Source organism: Balaenoptera musculus, chromosome 15 (genome assembly GCF_009873245.2).
Source record: "Balaenoptera musculus isolate JJ_BM4_2016_0621 chromosome 15, mBalMus1.pri.v3, whole genome shotgun sequence".
Classification (NCBI taxonomy): Eukaryota; Metazoa; Chordata; class Mammalia; order Artiodactyla; family Balaenopteridae; genus Balaenoptera; species Balaenoptera musculus.
In genome coordinates, this window is record NC_045799.1 from 178405 (window position 1) to 195631 (window position 17227).

Sequence of the window (17227 nt, forward strand, 5' to 3'; positions counted from 1 at the left end):
ACGGGAGCTCTGAGCCCTGACACGGTGCAGTCCCACGTGGAAGCCACCCCCACGCAGGGTCCGGCCCGGGTGACCCGCCTTGTGTCCTGCAGGTCCCACAATGAGCAGAGGCCGCTAGGTGGCAGGAGTGAGCCACAGACGGCCTGCGGGCCAGGTGGCCACCACCCTCCCCACCCCCCAGGAGGTCCAGTGGGTTCTAGCCACAACCTCGAAGCAGCCTGGGTGGGGCTGTGGTTAGTCCTGGAGAGTGACCCTCACGTGTGGGGTCTGTCGGTGGGTCCCACCGTGGCCAGGGTAGCACTGACTGACCAACCCCGAAACCCCCAACTCCCCACCTTAGAAGTCCCTGGTCCCAGGGCCCCTCATGAATTCACAACCCCCAGAACCTTGCTCAGGTCAGTCACGGCCCACCCAAGACCCCTCGGACCCTACCCAACCTTGAGAACTTCTTCCTCCAAGGAACGTCCCCCAACAAGCTGCCTGGGCCCCCAGACCCTCCCGCACCCTCAGAAAGCTGTGCCTGCAGGGTGACACCAGGACTGCGAGCCTGGCTGTGCCCACAACAGCGTGCTTACCGGGGCTCCAGAGCCCGTGTCCTCCTTGCTGCACCCGGGGAGTCGGCATACCACCCGGGTCACGTGGGGGACGCGTGAAGCTGCCCACGTGCGTGCACGCCGGGCATGGTACAAATCACACGCACACACGCACAGGGGCCGTGAGACGTCTGTCTCCCCGGGCTGCTCAGCCAGGAGAACCAGGCCTGAGTTCCACCCTCTGCTGCATCCCAGCCCCCAGACACCTACTGGGTAACGGAAGGAACGTGGCACCCTGGGGGGAGCTGGAAAGAACTTACACCTTCACCTTCTGGCCACCCCCAAGCAGGGGAGCCCCCAAAACACCCACCCCCCCACCCCGTGAGAGGCCAGCTCGGGACCAACTTGCCTGCTACTCCGGGCTGCAGGCCTGACACACAGACTTTCCTAGAATCAGGTGGGGCCCTCTCCCTAGGACCCCAGCCCCTCCACTTCCTCCTGAGATGGGCCCAGGAGGAGCAGGAGTGGGGCACGGAGAGTTGAGGGCCAGGGGCACCCAACAAGGAGGTGCCAGGCCGTGTCTGGAGACTGTGAGCCATGAGCAGGGGTGGGGTGGGGGCAGGGCTCCTGATTAGAGGTCAGAGGTGAAGAGGAATCAGCAAGGAGCAGGGACAGAGCCCCCAAGGGTGGGGGACAGACGAGCTCACCTTCCCAGACCCACCCAGCTGCCTTACTCCAGGATGCCCTCCTGGACACCCCACCAGCCCACCGCCAGGGGGCCTCCCTCCGTCCCCGCGATGGTCCCCAGGGAAGCGCCTGGTAGAAGCCCTGTTCCTGCCCCCACCCTGGGGCTGACCCCCCAGCTCCCCCTTAGGGCTTGTGTCCCCTCCTGCAGGGGTCTTCCACGCTTGACCCCTTTATGGCGAGAGATACATGGGTCTGCCCTCAGGAGTCCTGCTCTGTAGGGAGCCTGGCCCTGTCCTGGGGGCTCTGAGGGGGCAGACACAGCCCTGACAGGGGTCTGGGGACATCCCAACAACACGTCCAGGGTCCATCCCCCAAGGGACGGGCTGCACCTTTGGCCCAGAGGCCTGCCCCTCCCCCGTCCTCAGTGCACGGAAACATCGGAAGCTCAGGCCATTTATTTTTCTATTTGTGTCCCCCACCACTTGCCGCCCAAAGCCGGCCATGACCCCAGCAGGTCGAATCTGTGCTTCCCTTCTGGCTGGGGCAGGGGCCTCGGTGGGAAGGCCAGTGCTGCCAAACTCACACGGAGACCGCTCCCCCTCTCCCCATGGCCACGGGGGTGGGGCAGGGAGATCTCTCGGCCCCAGAAGCCCCCACCCCTCCCCTGTCACCCTGTCGGCAGCTCTCCCCCGACCCAGGCACCCAGCTGTTTCCGTACCCTATTTCATCAGACCCTCCAGCCCACCCCGGGGGCTGCAGTCCCCCACCACAGGGGCTCTGTGGAGCTCGGACCCCAGCCAACCCCATCCAGGCCTCCCTCCGATCCCGGCCTCTGAGCTCAGGCAGGGCAGTGACCAGGGACCAAGTCCAGCACGAGTCCCCTGTCCCATGTGCCAGTGCATATCTCGGCTCTGCCATCCAGCCGCCCCCCTCTCTGGGCCTCGGTCTCCCAGTCTGCAGAATGGGAAGAACCGCTGCCCCCAGCAGCCTCTCGCGGAAAGTCCCCAGCCCAGCCCACAGCCTTGGCCCAGGCCCAGCTCCCTCCCCCAGAGGCAGAACTTTGGGGGAGGCAGGAGGCATCCCCCAGAGGCCAGCAGCAGCCGGCCCTGGCAGCCTGCTCCAGGCTCGCTCTAACAATGCGCTTCCCCCACACAATTCCCAGAAACACCGCCCTCCCTGCCCTGCCAGCCCGCCAGCCTGGCGGCCACTCCACCCTCCCCCTCCACAGGGGCCCCAGCAGCCGCAGGGTCAGGGGCTCCAGTGAAAGCAGGGGGTCTGACTCACAGGGGTCCCCAAGGCAGTGCCTCCTAGCGGTCCAGGCACACCAGCCCTGCCCTGGTGGAGAGAGACAGAGGAAACTCCTGGGAGAGGCAGACTGGGGGCCGAGGAGCCAGGCCTTGGGAGGTGGCCTTGGCCAGCCCCACTCCCACAGCAGACCCCTGCCCTTCTCTCCTAGTGGTGAGTTGGTGAGTCCGTCCTTCTGCCTGCACAGGCCCATCTCCACACAGCAGCTGTGGAAAGCTAAACCAGATCACACCCCTCCTCTGCTCAAAACCCTCCCAAGCCACCAAGTCTCCTTCAGATAAGAAAGCGAGACCCTCCCAGGCCCCACACAGCCCCTGGTCACCTCTCCAGCACAGGTCCCTGCCCCAGGGCCTTTGCATGTGCTGTTTCCTCTGCATAGAAGACTCTTCCCCACGTGTCCCCTCATTGCTTTCACATGTTTCCTTCAGGGTTGGCTCCACGGTCACCTCCTGAATGGGCAGGCAGTGAGCACCCCGACATAGCCCTCTCTCCTCCACAGCCTGGCGCTCCGGATTCTGACTTGTTTGTGGATTTGTTGATCGGCTCCCTCTCCAACAGAGCGGAAACTCCCCACAAGCAGGGCCTGGGGCTGTTTTGTTGCGCTGCTAAATCCCTATCTCCTGGAACAGGGCCTGACCCACGGTGGGGTCGATAACCAATCGATGGATGGATGAATGGATGGCTCCTGCCCCTGAGCAAGAAGGGGTAGATGGTCCCCAAGAACACAGGCCTGCCCCCCGGCCAGTTGGCAGCCCCAACCGGTTGGACCATCAAAGCCATTTGTCACCAAAGCCAGGGCATCAGCCGAAAAGAAACTCACAGCTGCCGTGCCCACCAGGCCCCGTGGGCCAGTGACCGACCACCTGGGGGCCTCTGCCCCTTCTTTCCATGCTTCCCAGGGCAAACGAGAACTGTCACCAGAGCCCAGTAGGAGAGAAGAGGAGCCAGGCCAGCCCAGGGCAGGGCAGTCGGGGTGGGAGCCTGGGATACGCAAGTGTGTCAACACACAGTCCCCCAAGCAGCACACACGGAGAGCCCCATCTCTGCCCCACCTCCCCTGAGGGGGACCAGGGCACCATTCCTGGAGAACCTGGGCCGGGGTCACCGAGGTCTGAGCAAAGACAGCCTTCCCAGAGGCTGCCCGGGGCCCGGACTGAGCGGCATGGGGGTGGAGCCAAAGACAGAAACACTGGGCCTGGCTGGCCAGCTGGGCCGGACAACTGGACAGACAGAGTGTCTGGCGCCTGCTCAATCAGGCTGGCCCTCCTCTCCCTCCTCTCAGCTGCGGCCTTCCTTCCTGAGCTGGTGTTTCCTGGCTCCTCCCTGCTGTTGCCGTGGAAACCAAGAGGGGCCTGGGCCCCCTGCCCCCGGGTTCCCACGGAGCCCCCGCTGAGCACCAAGCGGGGCCCACACAGGACGCAGGTCGCTGGATGATGAGCATGGCCCCGATGCCCCCGGGCTCGCCGGGCTCAGCACCCCAACTCCCCTCCAGCACAGCAGCCCGGCGTTTGGAAATGCCTCTTCAAGACCCCAACACCTGGGACACCCACAAAAGTGACCTAACCCAACTGCCCACAGCCCGCCTGCCCCCCTGAAGCCACCGTCACGGGGTCCTCCTCACACACACTGCATTCAGTGCCCCCTCCACCCACAGGTCCCTTCAACCCAGAGAAGCCCCCCACCCATTTGTTCCTGCTGGCCCAAAGCACTCAGGGGCGGGCCCAACCCCTGCGCAACAGCCCTGAGACCTGCAATGGCGCCATTCTCTCCACGCGCCCAAGATGCCCACGGGGCACCCCGACGAGCACACCGACACCCTAGTTCCCACAGCGCCCAGCTCTTCTGGAACTCCCAGGTCCCACGACGGTGGCAAACCATGCACTGACCCCAGCACTCCTGAGAGCACCGCCCTGCAAGCGTGAGCACCATGCCAGCTCCCTCGTACCCCCGTGGCCCTCTGCACACTGGGCCCGGCACCCCAGGACTGAGCAGGAAAGCATGGGTGGCGTGAGCCTACAGCCCCAGGCCTGAGCCCCAGGGTCCACCAGGATCAGGCCTGCCGCTGGGCGTGTGCCCACTTGGTTCTAGGCCATCGGGTGGCCTCCCCCGAAGCCACCCCCATCCCCACCCGCCTCCAGCCTTTGGAGCAGCCTCAAGGACAAGCCGGAGGATCCGGGCCAGTCCTGGAGCCCTGGTCTCTAGGGCCACAAGGAAGGGTCTGAAGTGGGTGGCCTGGCTCCAAAGCCGAGGTGTCAGGAGACCAGAGCCCTCTCCACCTGGATGAGCGTCTGACGGGGACCCCACCCCCGCCCTCTGGGAGCAGGAGGGTCCTGCCCCGCGGGACTCAGTAACTGGTCCCAGCCCCGCGGCTCCTGCAGCAGCCAGGCCCGGGTGGCTGGGAGCCTGTGAGGTCTCTGCCCCGGGCAGCAGCGCCTGGGAGGTCCGCCACCCCCAGGACCCAGCCAAGCCCCAACTCAGAGCCACCGAGGGGATTACCCAGCATCCCTTGCAGGCTTCAACCAGAGTCTAGGGGTCCAGTTCAGGCTGAGGGAGGGAGTGGGCGGAGGGCCAGGAAGGCAGTGTCCACTGGACGCCCAGGCCAGCCCCTGCTCGCCGAGCAAGCTTGCCCTCCCTCCCACCTTCTGTCTGGGGAGATGTGGGCTGCAGACAGGGCCCCCCCAAGGGTGGGCGGCAGCAGACCTGGACCAGGCCAGCCTGAGGGGGGTCCTGGAGACGTAGGAACGCCCCCAGACTGTGGATGGATCAGGGGCCACAGTTTGGTAGCCAGAGAAGTCTTGGGGAACCCCTCCCTTGGTGGGTGTCCAGGGCCAAACCTCCACTCTTACTCCCCGCGGGGCCCCATCTCCCCACGGCAGAGTCCAGCCTCACCCCCACACCCGGGCAGACAGACACGAACACACAGACCACATACAGATGCACAGACACACACCTCGGATGCACAACTGGCCACACCCACGCCGGCCCCCCTACAGCCCCAGGGAGTACCCCCAGCCCTGAGGCTCCAAGGTCAGGGCCACCCTGACTGCAGCTCCCACCCCTCTGTCTTCCCAACTGGACCATGGGCCGGAGCCACCGTCCTTGTGCCTGCCGGGCAGCACACAGGGAAGGGTAGCCTGACCCCCAGGAGGTGGGTGGTTACCCCAGGAGACGCTCCCCTTGCCTTGCCCAGCCCTGGCCCACAGGACGTGACAGCCGGACACCTGAGTTCCGCAGCCCAGCCAAGAGGGAGGGTCGCTGGCTGGCGCCAGAAGAAGCAGCCGCCCTGGGGGGCGGGCACTGTGGCCACTGCGCTCCCAGCAGCTTGAGCAACTCAGCTGTCAGGGGCTGCACGGGGCCAGGCAGGGCCCCTAGGGGAACCCAAAGTCCGTCCCAAGGTAGGGCGCTACAGTAGAGGAAGCAGGAAGCCTCCTTCCCAAGCCCAGTGACGATCATCCCAGACCCACGGCTGCCCAGGCTGAGCCAGGCCCTGGTGACCCTAGATCACACCCAGAAGGCTGCAAGGAGAGGCCACCTCTGCCGAGTGCTGGCCCCTTGGACCCATCCTTCAGCCTGGAGTCCTCCTCACACGTCTCCCCCCTCAACCTCTGCAGGCTGCCCAGTCCACCCACCCACACTGGTCAAAGGCGAGCTGGCACCACTGGGAGGGGCTGTGCACCCGTCCACCCCCAGGCCCCCCGTTCTTGCCTGCCTCCCAGGAAAAGCCAGTCTTCCCCTGAGACCCAAGAGGACCCACCTTGACTATCCCCAGTGCCCCAGCATGGGGTGAGGGTCCATGAATTAGGTGCCAGGGCCTGGGAGATCTGGAAACCAGCCTGAGCCACCCAGCCCTACACCACAGAACCTGCCCTGGGGACAGGGTGCACGCCCAACGGCCCTCAGAGGACCCCTGTGGGTGCGCTGGCCTCTCCCCAGGACAGCTCAGGAGCAGCCGTTGGGGGGAGCTGTCGGACCCACAGGGGACCCGCCCCACTCATAAGCACTGACTGTGGCCTAGAGGGACTACCAGGGACGGAGGACCCAGAAGCTCTGGCCACACAGACCCAGGGTCACCGACACCTATGGTCACGCACGCACCGTGGAGCTCCCAGCACATGGGGTGGGGCTCCTGATGTGGTAGTGGGGCTACAGAGCTCCCAAGCTGCGAATGGATGTGCAGGAGGGAAAACTCATGCCAGCCCCAAGAGAACCACCCTCAGCAGGAGGGGCGGGGAGGGAGCCTGCCCTGGGGGAGACCCCTCAATGGCTGGAGCCCAGAACCCCTCCTGATGGGGTGGGAGGGGACTGCAAGGAGGCTAGAAGCTCCTCTGGAAACCCTCTGGGGTCTGATGGCCCAGGGGAGGGCCCCTCTTCGCCCCACTTGCCCCAACTCGAGGTCCAGCCTCATTCTCTTGCTGCAGCGCTGGTCTGGCCCGCTGGGTAACCAGCTACTACTGGTCCCATCAGGCCCGGGGGAGGGGGATGAGGCCCCGGGCTCCACCCACTCTGGACCCCTCCCCTCCGGCTCTGCTAGGGGTCCGGGGCATCTACCCTCTCCCTCCCGGTACTCAGCTGCGGCTGGCCCGGTTCCCACTTGGTTTGGGAGTGGGGTGGGGGACACGGAGACCGTCTTCTCCTTTAACCCCATGAACAGGCCTGGGGTGGCGGAGGGGCTCCAAGCCCCCAGCGCTGCAAGTTCCACGTGTGGGTGGAGGGTGGGCGAGCATAATGCCCCGGGGTTATCCAGAGCAGCTCTCCCAAGACACAAGTTGCTTTTCCCTAGGCGCCCTTCCCTTGGAGCCAGCCTCTGGTTGGGAAGGCAGCCTTCCCCAGTTCCTCCCCGGGGGGTCTGACTCTTTGTGTGTGTGGGTTCGTCTCTGAAAGCCTGACAGCCCCCAAGAGGACGCCTCCTGCCAAGCTTCGGGTCACATCAGCCACCCTCTCCCACTCGGGGGGGGTCTCTCCTTCAGAGGGTGCGGGGGGCGCCGCGCAGAGGAGGCGGAATCCGACCGGGCCGAGAAGAAAGGGAGCCCCCGGGCGGAGGGGGCGGCCCGGGCCCGCCCCGCCCCGCCCCGCCCCGCCCCGTCCGCCACGCCGCCCATTGGCCCCGCGCCGCTATATCTGGGCGCCCACCCGGCGCGAGGCCACCGCCGTCCCTACCGCCGCCCACCCGCCCCACGCGTCCGACCCCGACGTGCCCGCTGCCCACCCTCCGCGCTCCCGCGCTCCGTTCCGCCCAGGCCGCGCCCAGCTGGAATGCAGAGATCGCCGCCCGGCTACGGCGCACAGGACGACCCGCCCGCCCGCCGCGACTGTGCATGGGCTCCGGGCCCCGGGGCCGCCGCTGAGCCGCGCGGCCTCCCCACCGCCCCCGCCGCGCCCGCCGCGCCCGCCGCGCCCGCCTCGCCGTCCAGCCCGCCACGCAGCCCGCCGCGCAGCCCCGAGCAGGGGCGCTATGGCCTCAGCCCGGCCGGCCGCGGGGAGCGCCAGGCGGCCGACGAGTCGCGCATCCGGCGGCCCATGAACGCCTTCATGGTGTGGGCGAAGGACGAGCGCAAGCGGCTGGCGCAGCAGAACCCAGACCTGCACAACGCGGTGCTCAGCAAGATGCTGGGTGAGTGGCCGCCGGGCGCGGGCGGGCGGGGGCGTGGGGGGGCGGGCGGGGCGCGCGGGGACCTCACGCCAGGGCGCTCGCGGAGCTCGGCGGTCCGCCCGCCCGCCCGCCCGACGGCACCCGGCTGACCCGCGCCCGCCGCCCGCAGGCAAGGCGTGGAAGGAGCTGAGCCCGGCGGAGAAGCGGCCCTTTGTGGAGGAGGCGGAGCGGCTGCGCGTGCAGCACCTGCGCGACCACCCCAACTACAAGTACCGGCCGCGCCGCAAGAAGCAGGCGCGCAAGGCCCGGCGTCTGGAGCCCGGCCTCCTGCTCCCAGGCTTGGCGCCGCCGCCGCCGCCGCCGCCCGAACCCTTTCCCGCGGCCACCGGCCCGGCCCGGGCCTTTCGCGAGCTGCCGCCGCTGGGCGCCGATTTCGACGGCCTGGGGCTGCCCACGCCCGAGCGCTCGCCGCTGGACGGCCTGGAGGCAGGCGAGGCCGCCTTCTTCCCTCCGCCCGCGGCGCCCGAGGACTGCGCGCTGCGGGCCTTCCGTGCGCCCTACGGCCCCGCCGAGCTGCCCCGGGACCCGGGCGGCTGCTTCGGGGCGCCCCCGGCCGAGGCGCTCAGGACCGCGCCCGCCCCCGCCGCGCCGCTCTGCGGCCTCTACTACGGCGCCCCGGGTGTGCCCGGCCCGGGCCCCTACCCCGGCCCGCTGTCGCCGCCGCCCGAGGCCCCGCCGCTGGAGGGCGCCGAGCCGCTGGGGCCCGCCGCCGATCTGTGGGGCGACGTGGACCTGACCGAGTTCGACCAGTACCTCAACTGCGGCCGGACTCGCCCCGACGCCGCCGGGCTCCCGTACCACGTGGCGCTGGCCAAGCTGGGCCCGCGAGCCATGTCCTGCCCGGAGGAGGGCAGCCTGCTCGCCGCGCTGTCCGACGCCAGCTCCGCCGTCTACTACAGCGCCTGCATCTCCGGCTAGGCCGGCCGGGGCGCCGCGTGTCACCGTGTCACCGCTCTGTCTCTCTCGCAGGCGGAGTTGCCGCTACTCGTCATAGCTCCGCAGGAACCGGCAACGCCGGGGCTTGGCCGGGCGGAGGGCGCCCCTACGGGGCGGTCCCCACACGTCCCGGGGCTTGGCCGGGAAGCCCAGGCCTAAGACGTGTGGGCTGGCCCTGCCAGGGCTAAGTTTTTGAAGCGCCTAATCCTTTTCTTGCCGTGTATTTTCTAGAACTAGGCTGTATTTTTTACTTTGCCTTTTTTATATACGTGAAACAATATATTTAATTTTTAATTAAACTTTTAAACTTTTTCTTGCAAGGAGTTTCAGTGATGCAAAGCACCAGTGTAGCAAGGGCTCTTTAAATAACGTTCGTTTGCTGTAAAGGAGGAGCCGGGAGCTGGGTGCCCCAGGCGAGGCCACAATAAAGTGCCTCTCCTTTCCTCGGAACTCCCGCGTCTGTGGTCGCTGGGGGTGGGGGAGCAGTTCCCCCCAGGGTCCTGGGCGCGCCCTTCCCTCCAAAGCCCAGGGACCCTGACTCGCAGCTGGGCTCCACGGCACGCACTTCTCCACCCTTCCAGGACACTACCCCAGAGAGCCAATGGGAGGCAGGGGGTGTGGGCACCCCGCACCCTGCCAGCTCTCCACCCCCCCCAACCCCCATTTTAACTCAAGCCTCATCGCGGTCAGACTACACCCAGAAATTCCCTCCACACCCTCACCCGGGTTTCACCATCCTCATCTCATCCTGAAAACAACGTCCTTCAAGCCCAGTGAGTGCCCAGGACAGCGCCCCTCTCTGAAGGAGGCTGGTGGGGTTGACGCCTGTCTGCAGACATGACATCCTGGGACTCCCATCCGTCATTCTCTCTCAACCCAGTGTCCCCAGAGAGGGCAGCACCATGACAAATCCACACTGCTTGCCAGGGTGACGTGTGTGGGCTCTACCAGTGGCACGCGGTCAATGACCAGAGCAGGGGAGCTCAGGCCTCACGTCTCAAGCCTCCACCTCTGGAACCCATCACACTAGCCTTGGGCCCTCTCCCAGCAGGACCGGACACCCTCTTTCCACACGGCTTCCTTGGTTCCACTAGCGCCCCCTCACTGGGGAGCCCATGGGTTCAGGGAAAGTTGGCAACAATCATCTTGGGCGATTCTTCTCTCCTGGGACCGGGTCCTGAAGTGAGGCGTCTACACACTCACACCCTTCCCAGGGCCTGACGGGTCTTCCCAGCCAAGACGAGAGGTCGTGTGTCCCCCTGGCCTGTGCTGCCCCAGTAGCATATGGGGGGGCGTCCCGCTGACCTCTGACAACTCTGATGTAGTGCGTGCGCCCTGGGGCGTGGGCATCTTCTGATGACGTGCGCTGCCGTGTGGCTGCCGTGAGCCTGAATCCGACTGCGTGTGTATGAGTGCGTGTGAGCAAGTGCGTGCACGTGCTCCGAGCATGGCTGTGATGCTGTGACAGTGTGACCATGTGACTCGACAGGACCCTCCGTGAGGATGACTGTGTGTGACACCCGGGGTGTCTGAGACTCTGTGTGCGCATGCGTGTGTCTGTTTGTCAGCCTGGGTGTCCGTGCACGTGGGTCTGCTGCCTGAGCGTGTGTGCAGAGGTGAACAGGGTGTGGGGCTGTTCTTACAGGTGTCCTGCCTCTGAGAGGCACGGGGACATCACCTCTCTGTTAGCTGGAATGAGCCCCACACCTCGGTGGGTGGAGTCGGGGAGCGACACCTGGGCCCCCACACCCACCTCATAGTGAGCAGGGCCCAGAAACCTCAAAGACAAAGGGACAGAGAAAGACAAGCTGAGGAGGGCAGGAGATGGATTCGGAGGTGGAGAGAGGAGCCCTGGGCGGGTCGAGGCACAAACAGAAATGGCCCCCAGGACACCAAGGACAGTGCTGGTACACAGGAAGGAGGCAGGGAATGAGGCCCTAAGCGACAAGGGTGGTCCAGTCCAGCCGCATCTGTCATGGCGGAGGGAGCTCTGAGACACCAATGCTGAGTCCTGGGCTCACGCACGAAGGCTCACGTCACCCATGAGTGTGCACACCCAGCTCTCATGGCCCCTGACTCCCACTCTGGGCCTGCCCCTGGTAAGGGGACAGGTGACCCACCCACTGGAGCCCTGGGTTAGCAGGGCCAACGTGCGCCCCCCCCCCGTGGGGATGGCCTCTGTGCGGATGGGGACCCATAGCCGCCAGAGTCCAGCAGCCTCTGCCCCCTGCCACCCCCTGAGGGGCGGACCCTCCCATCTCCTCCCCCCACCCCCTGGCCAGGGCCGGGGGAAGGGAAGACCAGCCCAGCCTCTCCTACCGCCTAGAGCCAGGTGACAAGCCCCTCGGAGGGCCCCCCTGCCCGGGCCCAGGCATCGCCTCACCTGTGCCCCACCCCAGAGACAGCCATGGACACACACAGAGAGAGGCTGCAGACGGGCAGGCAAGGCTGTCTCTCTTGTACGTGGAACAGTTTTCTAACGTCCTCCTCACCCCACCCTCGGAGGCAGGAGGATGGGGGCCCCAAGGTGCCTGGGGTGGCACAGGCCCCGCTGCCCAAGTGGGGAAGGGCCGAGTAGCTTGCTCCCCAGAAGACCCTCCCTCAGTGCCAGGGTGGGATGCCAGGAGGGGGGCATGGGGGGGTCCGGGGGTCCCAGTTTGGACCAAGTTCCTGGAGCCAGGGGCTGGGGGCATTCAGGAGCAGAATCAGGACTGGGGACACACATACACACACACACACACTCACACACACACACACACACACACACACAGAGGGCAGCTGTTTTCAGGGAGTGCCTCAGGTGGGCACCATGCCTGGGGCCCTCCCAAGGGACCCAGGGCAGGCTGGGCAGCCCTCCTAGGCAGGACCACAGCTCCAGGGCCTGGGTGGTTCCAGCCCTGGGTCAGGCTTCCCCCCCTCCACGCCCCCACCGGCTCCACCCACCTGCTTCCCCTAAGGTCAGAGAAGGGAAGTCCCCACCCCCAGCTCCCGCTGAGTCAGGCCCGCCAGGAACAGACCCAGGCGACCTAGCTCCTGGCGGGAAGTTCTAGCAGCCCGGCCTGGCCTAAGCCACAGCTCCCACACCCAGGACCCAGCCTAGCCCGGGGGTGACCTGAGCCGAGGTGTGGAACCCTCCCCAGCAAGCCGCCCACAGGAGGAGGTGGGGGGGGGAAGAGCAGGTAAGGTGCACCCCTCTCCTCAGTAGGCACGATCATCACCTCAACACCTTCAGGAACACCCCATACACAACCAGCCACACACCACACCAGGAGCAAAGCTGTGCTCACACACCCGCCCCCAACAAGGCCAGGCTGGGCAGACGAAGAGGAACTTAACTGTCCACTTGATGGACAAATACGCTAGACATTCCAGCTGCTCAGCTGTCAGCCTCCAACACCTACAGACACTTCTAAGGGGACAACTCAGTGGTTTTTAATCTATTCACAGGGTGGTATAACTATGATCACTAACTTCAGCACTTTTCCATCACCCCAAAAGAACCTCGTCCCCACTAGCTGTCACTTCCCATCCTCCTTGCTCCCAGCTCCTGGGAAACACTAATCTGCTTTCTGTCTCTGTAGACTTGCCTATTCTGGACTTTCCATGTAAGTAGAATCACACAATAAGTGGCCTTTTGAGTCTGGCTTCTCTCACTGAGCACTGAGTCTTCGAGGTTCATCCATGTTGTAATTTGAATCAATACTTCATTCCTTTTTAAGGCTGTATAATATTCCATTGTATGGATGGAACACAGTCTCTTTATCTCTTCATCAGCTGATGGACATTGAGGTTGTTTCCATGTTTTGGCTACTGTGATCACTGATGCTATGAACATTCGTGTGCAAGGTTTTATGTGGATGTGTTTTCAGTAAAGTAACATAAGTGTGTATCTCTAATGACCAAGTCTGAACAAGTAGATTACCTCAAATTCATATGCTGGGTAAATGACCCTGAGAAAACCATAATTCAAAAGGACACATGTACCCCAATGTTCATTGCAGCACTATTTACAATAGCCAGGACAATGGACAAAGAAGATGTGGTACGTATATACAATGGAATATTACTCAGCCATAAAAAAGGAATGAAATTGGGTCATTGGTAGAGACGTGGATGGAGTTAGAGCCTGTCATACAGAGTGAAGTAAGCCCGAAAGAGAAAAACAAATAGCATATATTAACGCATATGTGGAATCTAGAAAAATTGTACAGATGAACCTATTTGCAGGGCAGGAATAGAGATGTAGAGGTAGAGAACGGACATGTGGACACAGGGCGGGTAGGGGAGGGTGGGACGAATTGGGAGATTAGGTTTGACATAAATACACTACCATGTGTAAAATAGAAAGCTAGTGGGAACCTGCTGTATAGCACAGGGAGCTCAGCTCGGTGCTCTGTGACGACCTAGATGGGTGGGATGGGGGGTGGGGGTGGGAGGGAGGTCCAAGAGGGAGGGGATATAGGTATACATAGAGCTGATTCACTTCACTGTACAGCAGAAACTAACAGGACATTCTGAAGCAATTATACTCCATAAAAAAAAAAAAAATCATATGCTAGAGCAGCTACCCCCAAAGGGGGGGCTCCAGAGCAGCTGATCTCCAATCCCAACTGGGCGCTCACAAGCAAAACTCAACCCTCCACCCAGCCCACCCACCCCCACTCCTGCCCCAGGCTTGGGGTGGGGCCCCCAGGAGCAGGCTCCAGTCCAGTCCACAGTGGGTTTTGGCCAAGCGTGTGGGAGTTCCTGGCCCGGGACTGGGGAGGAGGAGGGATGGGAGCACCAGTGTTCCTCCTCTTTGTGTTTCAGGACACAGCCCACTCCGCTTCCTTCCACCCCCTCTACCTCTGCACAAGCACCCAGCCTCCCAGGGAAGCCCGGCAGGGCTCCCCACCCTCTGCCTTACCTTCCACGCCCCCGACCCACGCCTCCGTCCTGCTCTGGCCAGCACAACCTGGCCCATCCCCCAGGACCCCTCTCCCATGCCCCCGCGCCATTCCCCCACGACCCCAGCCCCCTGCCCCACGCCCCCGCCCGCCCGCGCGAGAAAACAGGAAGCGGCCCGCGGCGGCGGCGGCGCTGGAAGGAAACGCAGGAAACGGCGGCGGGCGCGGCGCTTATCTCGGGCCCCAGCCGGACCCCTGGCCTCACGCCCCGCGCCGGCCGGGCAGGGGACGTGGGGGCGGCCGGAGGACAGGCCTGCTCACCTGGCGGGGGGCCCTGGCCGCCTTACCACCGAGCCACAACTGTCACAACTGGGCCATGGAGGGAGGCGACAGGACTTCACTGGGCCAGGCTGTGCCCCTCCAGCCCGGGGACCCAGGGGCCGGTGTCCAACCGCAGGACGCCCCACCTCCCCACAACGCACACTGGCCCGCCCCGCCCCGCCCCACCCCAGGCCCTGACCACCCCGTTTCCCCCCTTAAGAGGACTCGCTTTGCCCTGCAGGTGCGGGCTCCCTGCTGCTTCTTCCGGACTTTAACTCTTGGGTTGGGGGGGGACGGCGCGCCGATGGTTGTTTCTGTGTTTACAAAGCTGGGTCTTTTCCTGGGGAGGGGGCAGGATGGGGACTGTCCCTGGGCGCCCCCCAGGGTCCCGTAGGCCACTGGCAGGGACAATGGGCCTCCAACACCTGGCACTCCCTCCCCCCCGCCCCATGAGTATGTGCTTTGCTTCCTGGAGTGGGGGGCCGCGTGTGTTTCCGCGTCAACCACGACTGGAACGGCGCCTCCGCGCACACCTGCAGGCAGGGACCCCACACTCAGGCTCACAGGCAAGAGCCCGAGGGCCCTCAGGTCTGCTGCAGGTGTTTCCTCCGCGCCTTCGCGGCACCCAGCGCCAGATGCAGGGTCCGGCCGACTCACGTCCTGTCCCAGAGCCCTGGCTCCGCGAACACGGAGGTGTGTCTGTTCAGGGCCTGGCATGGCGGGCACCCGTCTTTCCCACAACCTCCCACCGCCTCCTGGTGCTCAGCTGGGCTGGGGTGGCGGCCAGTCGGGGAGGGGACACGGGGGAGGTGCCGCTGGGGCCCATGAGTGGGCCCCAGGCAGGGCAAAGGCGCTCTGCCACCCTCAGAAGGACCAGTGCTCGAGGTTGGCACGGACCCCACCCCTGCGGTCTGTTGGCAGCCTGAGGAGGGGCAGAGGTGGGAAGTGGGGGTCGGGAGAGAGAGGGGCCTGTGGGCGGGGGCGGGGGACACACAAGTGGCACAGTTGGGGTCACGTTTTTGGTTTTCTGAATCCAGAGACTCGTTTGCCTGTCGCCCGTGTTCCAGATGTTCTTTCAAAGGCTCCCAGTCTGGGAAGGCCGTGGGACCCGGACTACCCTTCAAAGCCTGCCTGGCCCCTCCTTGCAGCGCTGCACATGGGCGGTCTGGCTCCCTGGCCAGTGTCTGCCACCCCGGCACAGCCCCTCCCCCTGGGTCCCAGCGCCCACTCCCCCCACTCCGCCCCGGGGAAGCAGCTGAGAAGGCACGCGTGTAGGACAGGACACCACGGGGTGCAGGCCCCAACCCCACCACGTGTGTGCCCCAGAAAGAGTGTTTTATGGGGGAAGAACCAGGCTCAGGCCACATGCCCGGGGCCTTGGCAGGGAAGGCAGGGCACTGGGGCCTGGCAGATACCTCGAGTCCACGACAGGCGGGGCCCATCCACCGGGTCACACCGCCTACACTCTGCCCTCCGTGGCGCCGTGACCCGTGGCCAGTGGCTCTGTCCTCACCGTTGAGTCTCTTTCCATCTCTCTGTTGGTTCTGGTCAGTTCCAGCCAGCAAAGATTTGGGTAGTTCATGTGCCCCGGTGCCGAGCCTGGAGGGCCAGACCTCAGGGCTGAGCAGGGCGGCCCCAGCTTTCCCTCCACCTGCCCCAGACGTGGTCTGGTTGGGATGTCCCCGCCCTGGACAAGTGAACTTCGTCCCAGAAGCCAGAAGCCCACCCTGCCCTCATCCTGCATGAGCAAAGATGCTGAAGTGGGTTGAATGGTGGCCCCAGAGATACGTCCACCTCCCAGAACCTATGAGTGGGACCTTATGTGGAAAAAGGGTCTTGGCAGATGTAATTAAGGATCTTGAGGTGAGGAGATCATCCTAGATTACCCAGGTGGCACTAAATCCAGCAGCAGAGATCCTCAGGGAGGAGAGACGGCCACACGAAGCAAGAGGCAGGTACTGGAGCAACGCAGCCACAAGCGAAGGAATACCCGGAGCCACCAGAAGCTTCAAGAAGCAAGAATGGTTTCTCCCCTGGAGCCCCTGGAGGGAGCACAGCCCAGCCCTACAACACCCGATTTCAGGCCAATGATACTGATTTTGGACTTCTGGCCTCCAGAACTGTGAGAGAAGAAAATTTTATTGTGTTAGGTCACCTAGTTTGTGGTAATTTGTTATAGCAGCTCTAGGAAACTAATACAGATGGTTTCTGAGATATGGGGACAGCGGCCCACGTCCCCACAGCCATAATGCTGACCCGTCATCGGGGCTGGCAGAAGCAGGCCTGGGCACGATGTGCAGAGCCTCTGCCTGGCACCGAGGCCTCGAGAGAAAGTGCAGAGGGTGGACAGCGGCGGCCGGGGCGGGGGGTGGGGGTCTTGTGCTGAGAACAACTTCGAAGTGAGATGAGGGAGGGACCACTGGGGTCTTCGAGCTCAGGCCACAGGCCTCCAGCCCCCACGCCCAGGCAGTCAATTTGCCAGGACAGACCAGGGTTAGACGTCAGGAGGGTGTGCCTGAGAGAGGGGCGCCCTGCCAGGCAGCGTGGGGCAGGAACCTGGACCCGTGCACTCACACATCCCTGCGCACACACACCTCGACATATACATTTGTGTACACACACACACACACACGCTCACTACCGGGGAGGCTCTGGCAGGAGCCCCCAGGGAGGAGCAGCCGGGCCAGGGCGCAGGAGCATCTCGTCCACCACCATGGCTGCAGCCCAGGACTCAGGCGGAGATTGTGTCCCCGTAACTGAGGCCTCTGCTCCTCCTCCCAGCCCCCCTGAAACGGGCTTGTTGGGAACCGCCTCAGGCGTGGGCGGACGGAAGGGCTGCCCATTGCCCGCTCACCACGGCAGCAAGGAGTGCTGTGGGCGGGCGGCAGCCATGACGGCCCAGAGGCCAC

General features: G+C 64.6%; 1 protein-coding gene across 1 annotated transcript; it reads left to right on the top strand.

Moving 5' to 3' along the window:
- Nucleotides 1–7495: 7495 nt before the first annotated feature.
- SOX18 (SRY-box transcription factor 18) lies at nt 7496–9557 on the top strand. The gene is made up of 2 exons (XM_036825786.1): nt 7496–8136; nt 8285–9557. The coding sequence occupies exons 1-2, from the start codon at nt 7779–7781 to the stop codon at nt 9091–9093; spliced, it is 1167 nt and encodes a 388-aa protein (XP_036681681.1). The 5' UTR covers nt 7496–7778; the 3' UTR covers nt 9094–9557.
- The last annotated feature ends 7670 nt before the right edge of the window (nt 9558–17227 follow it).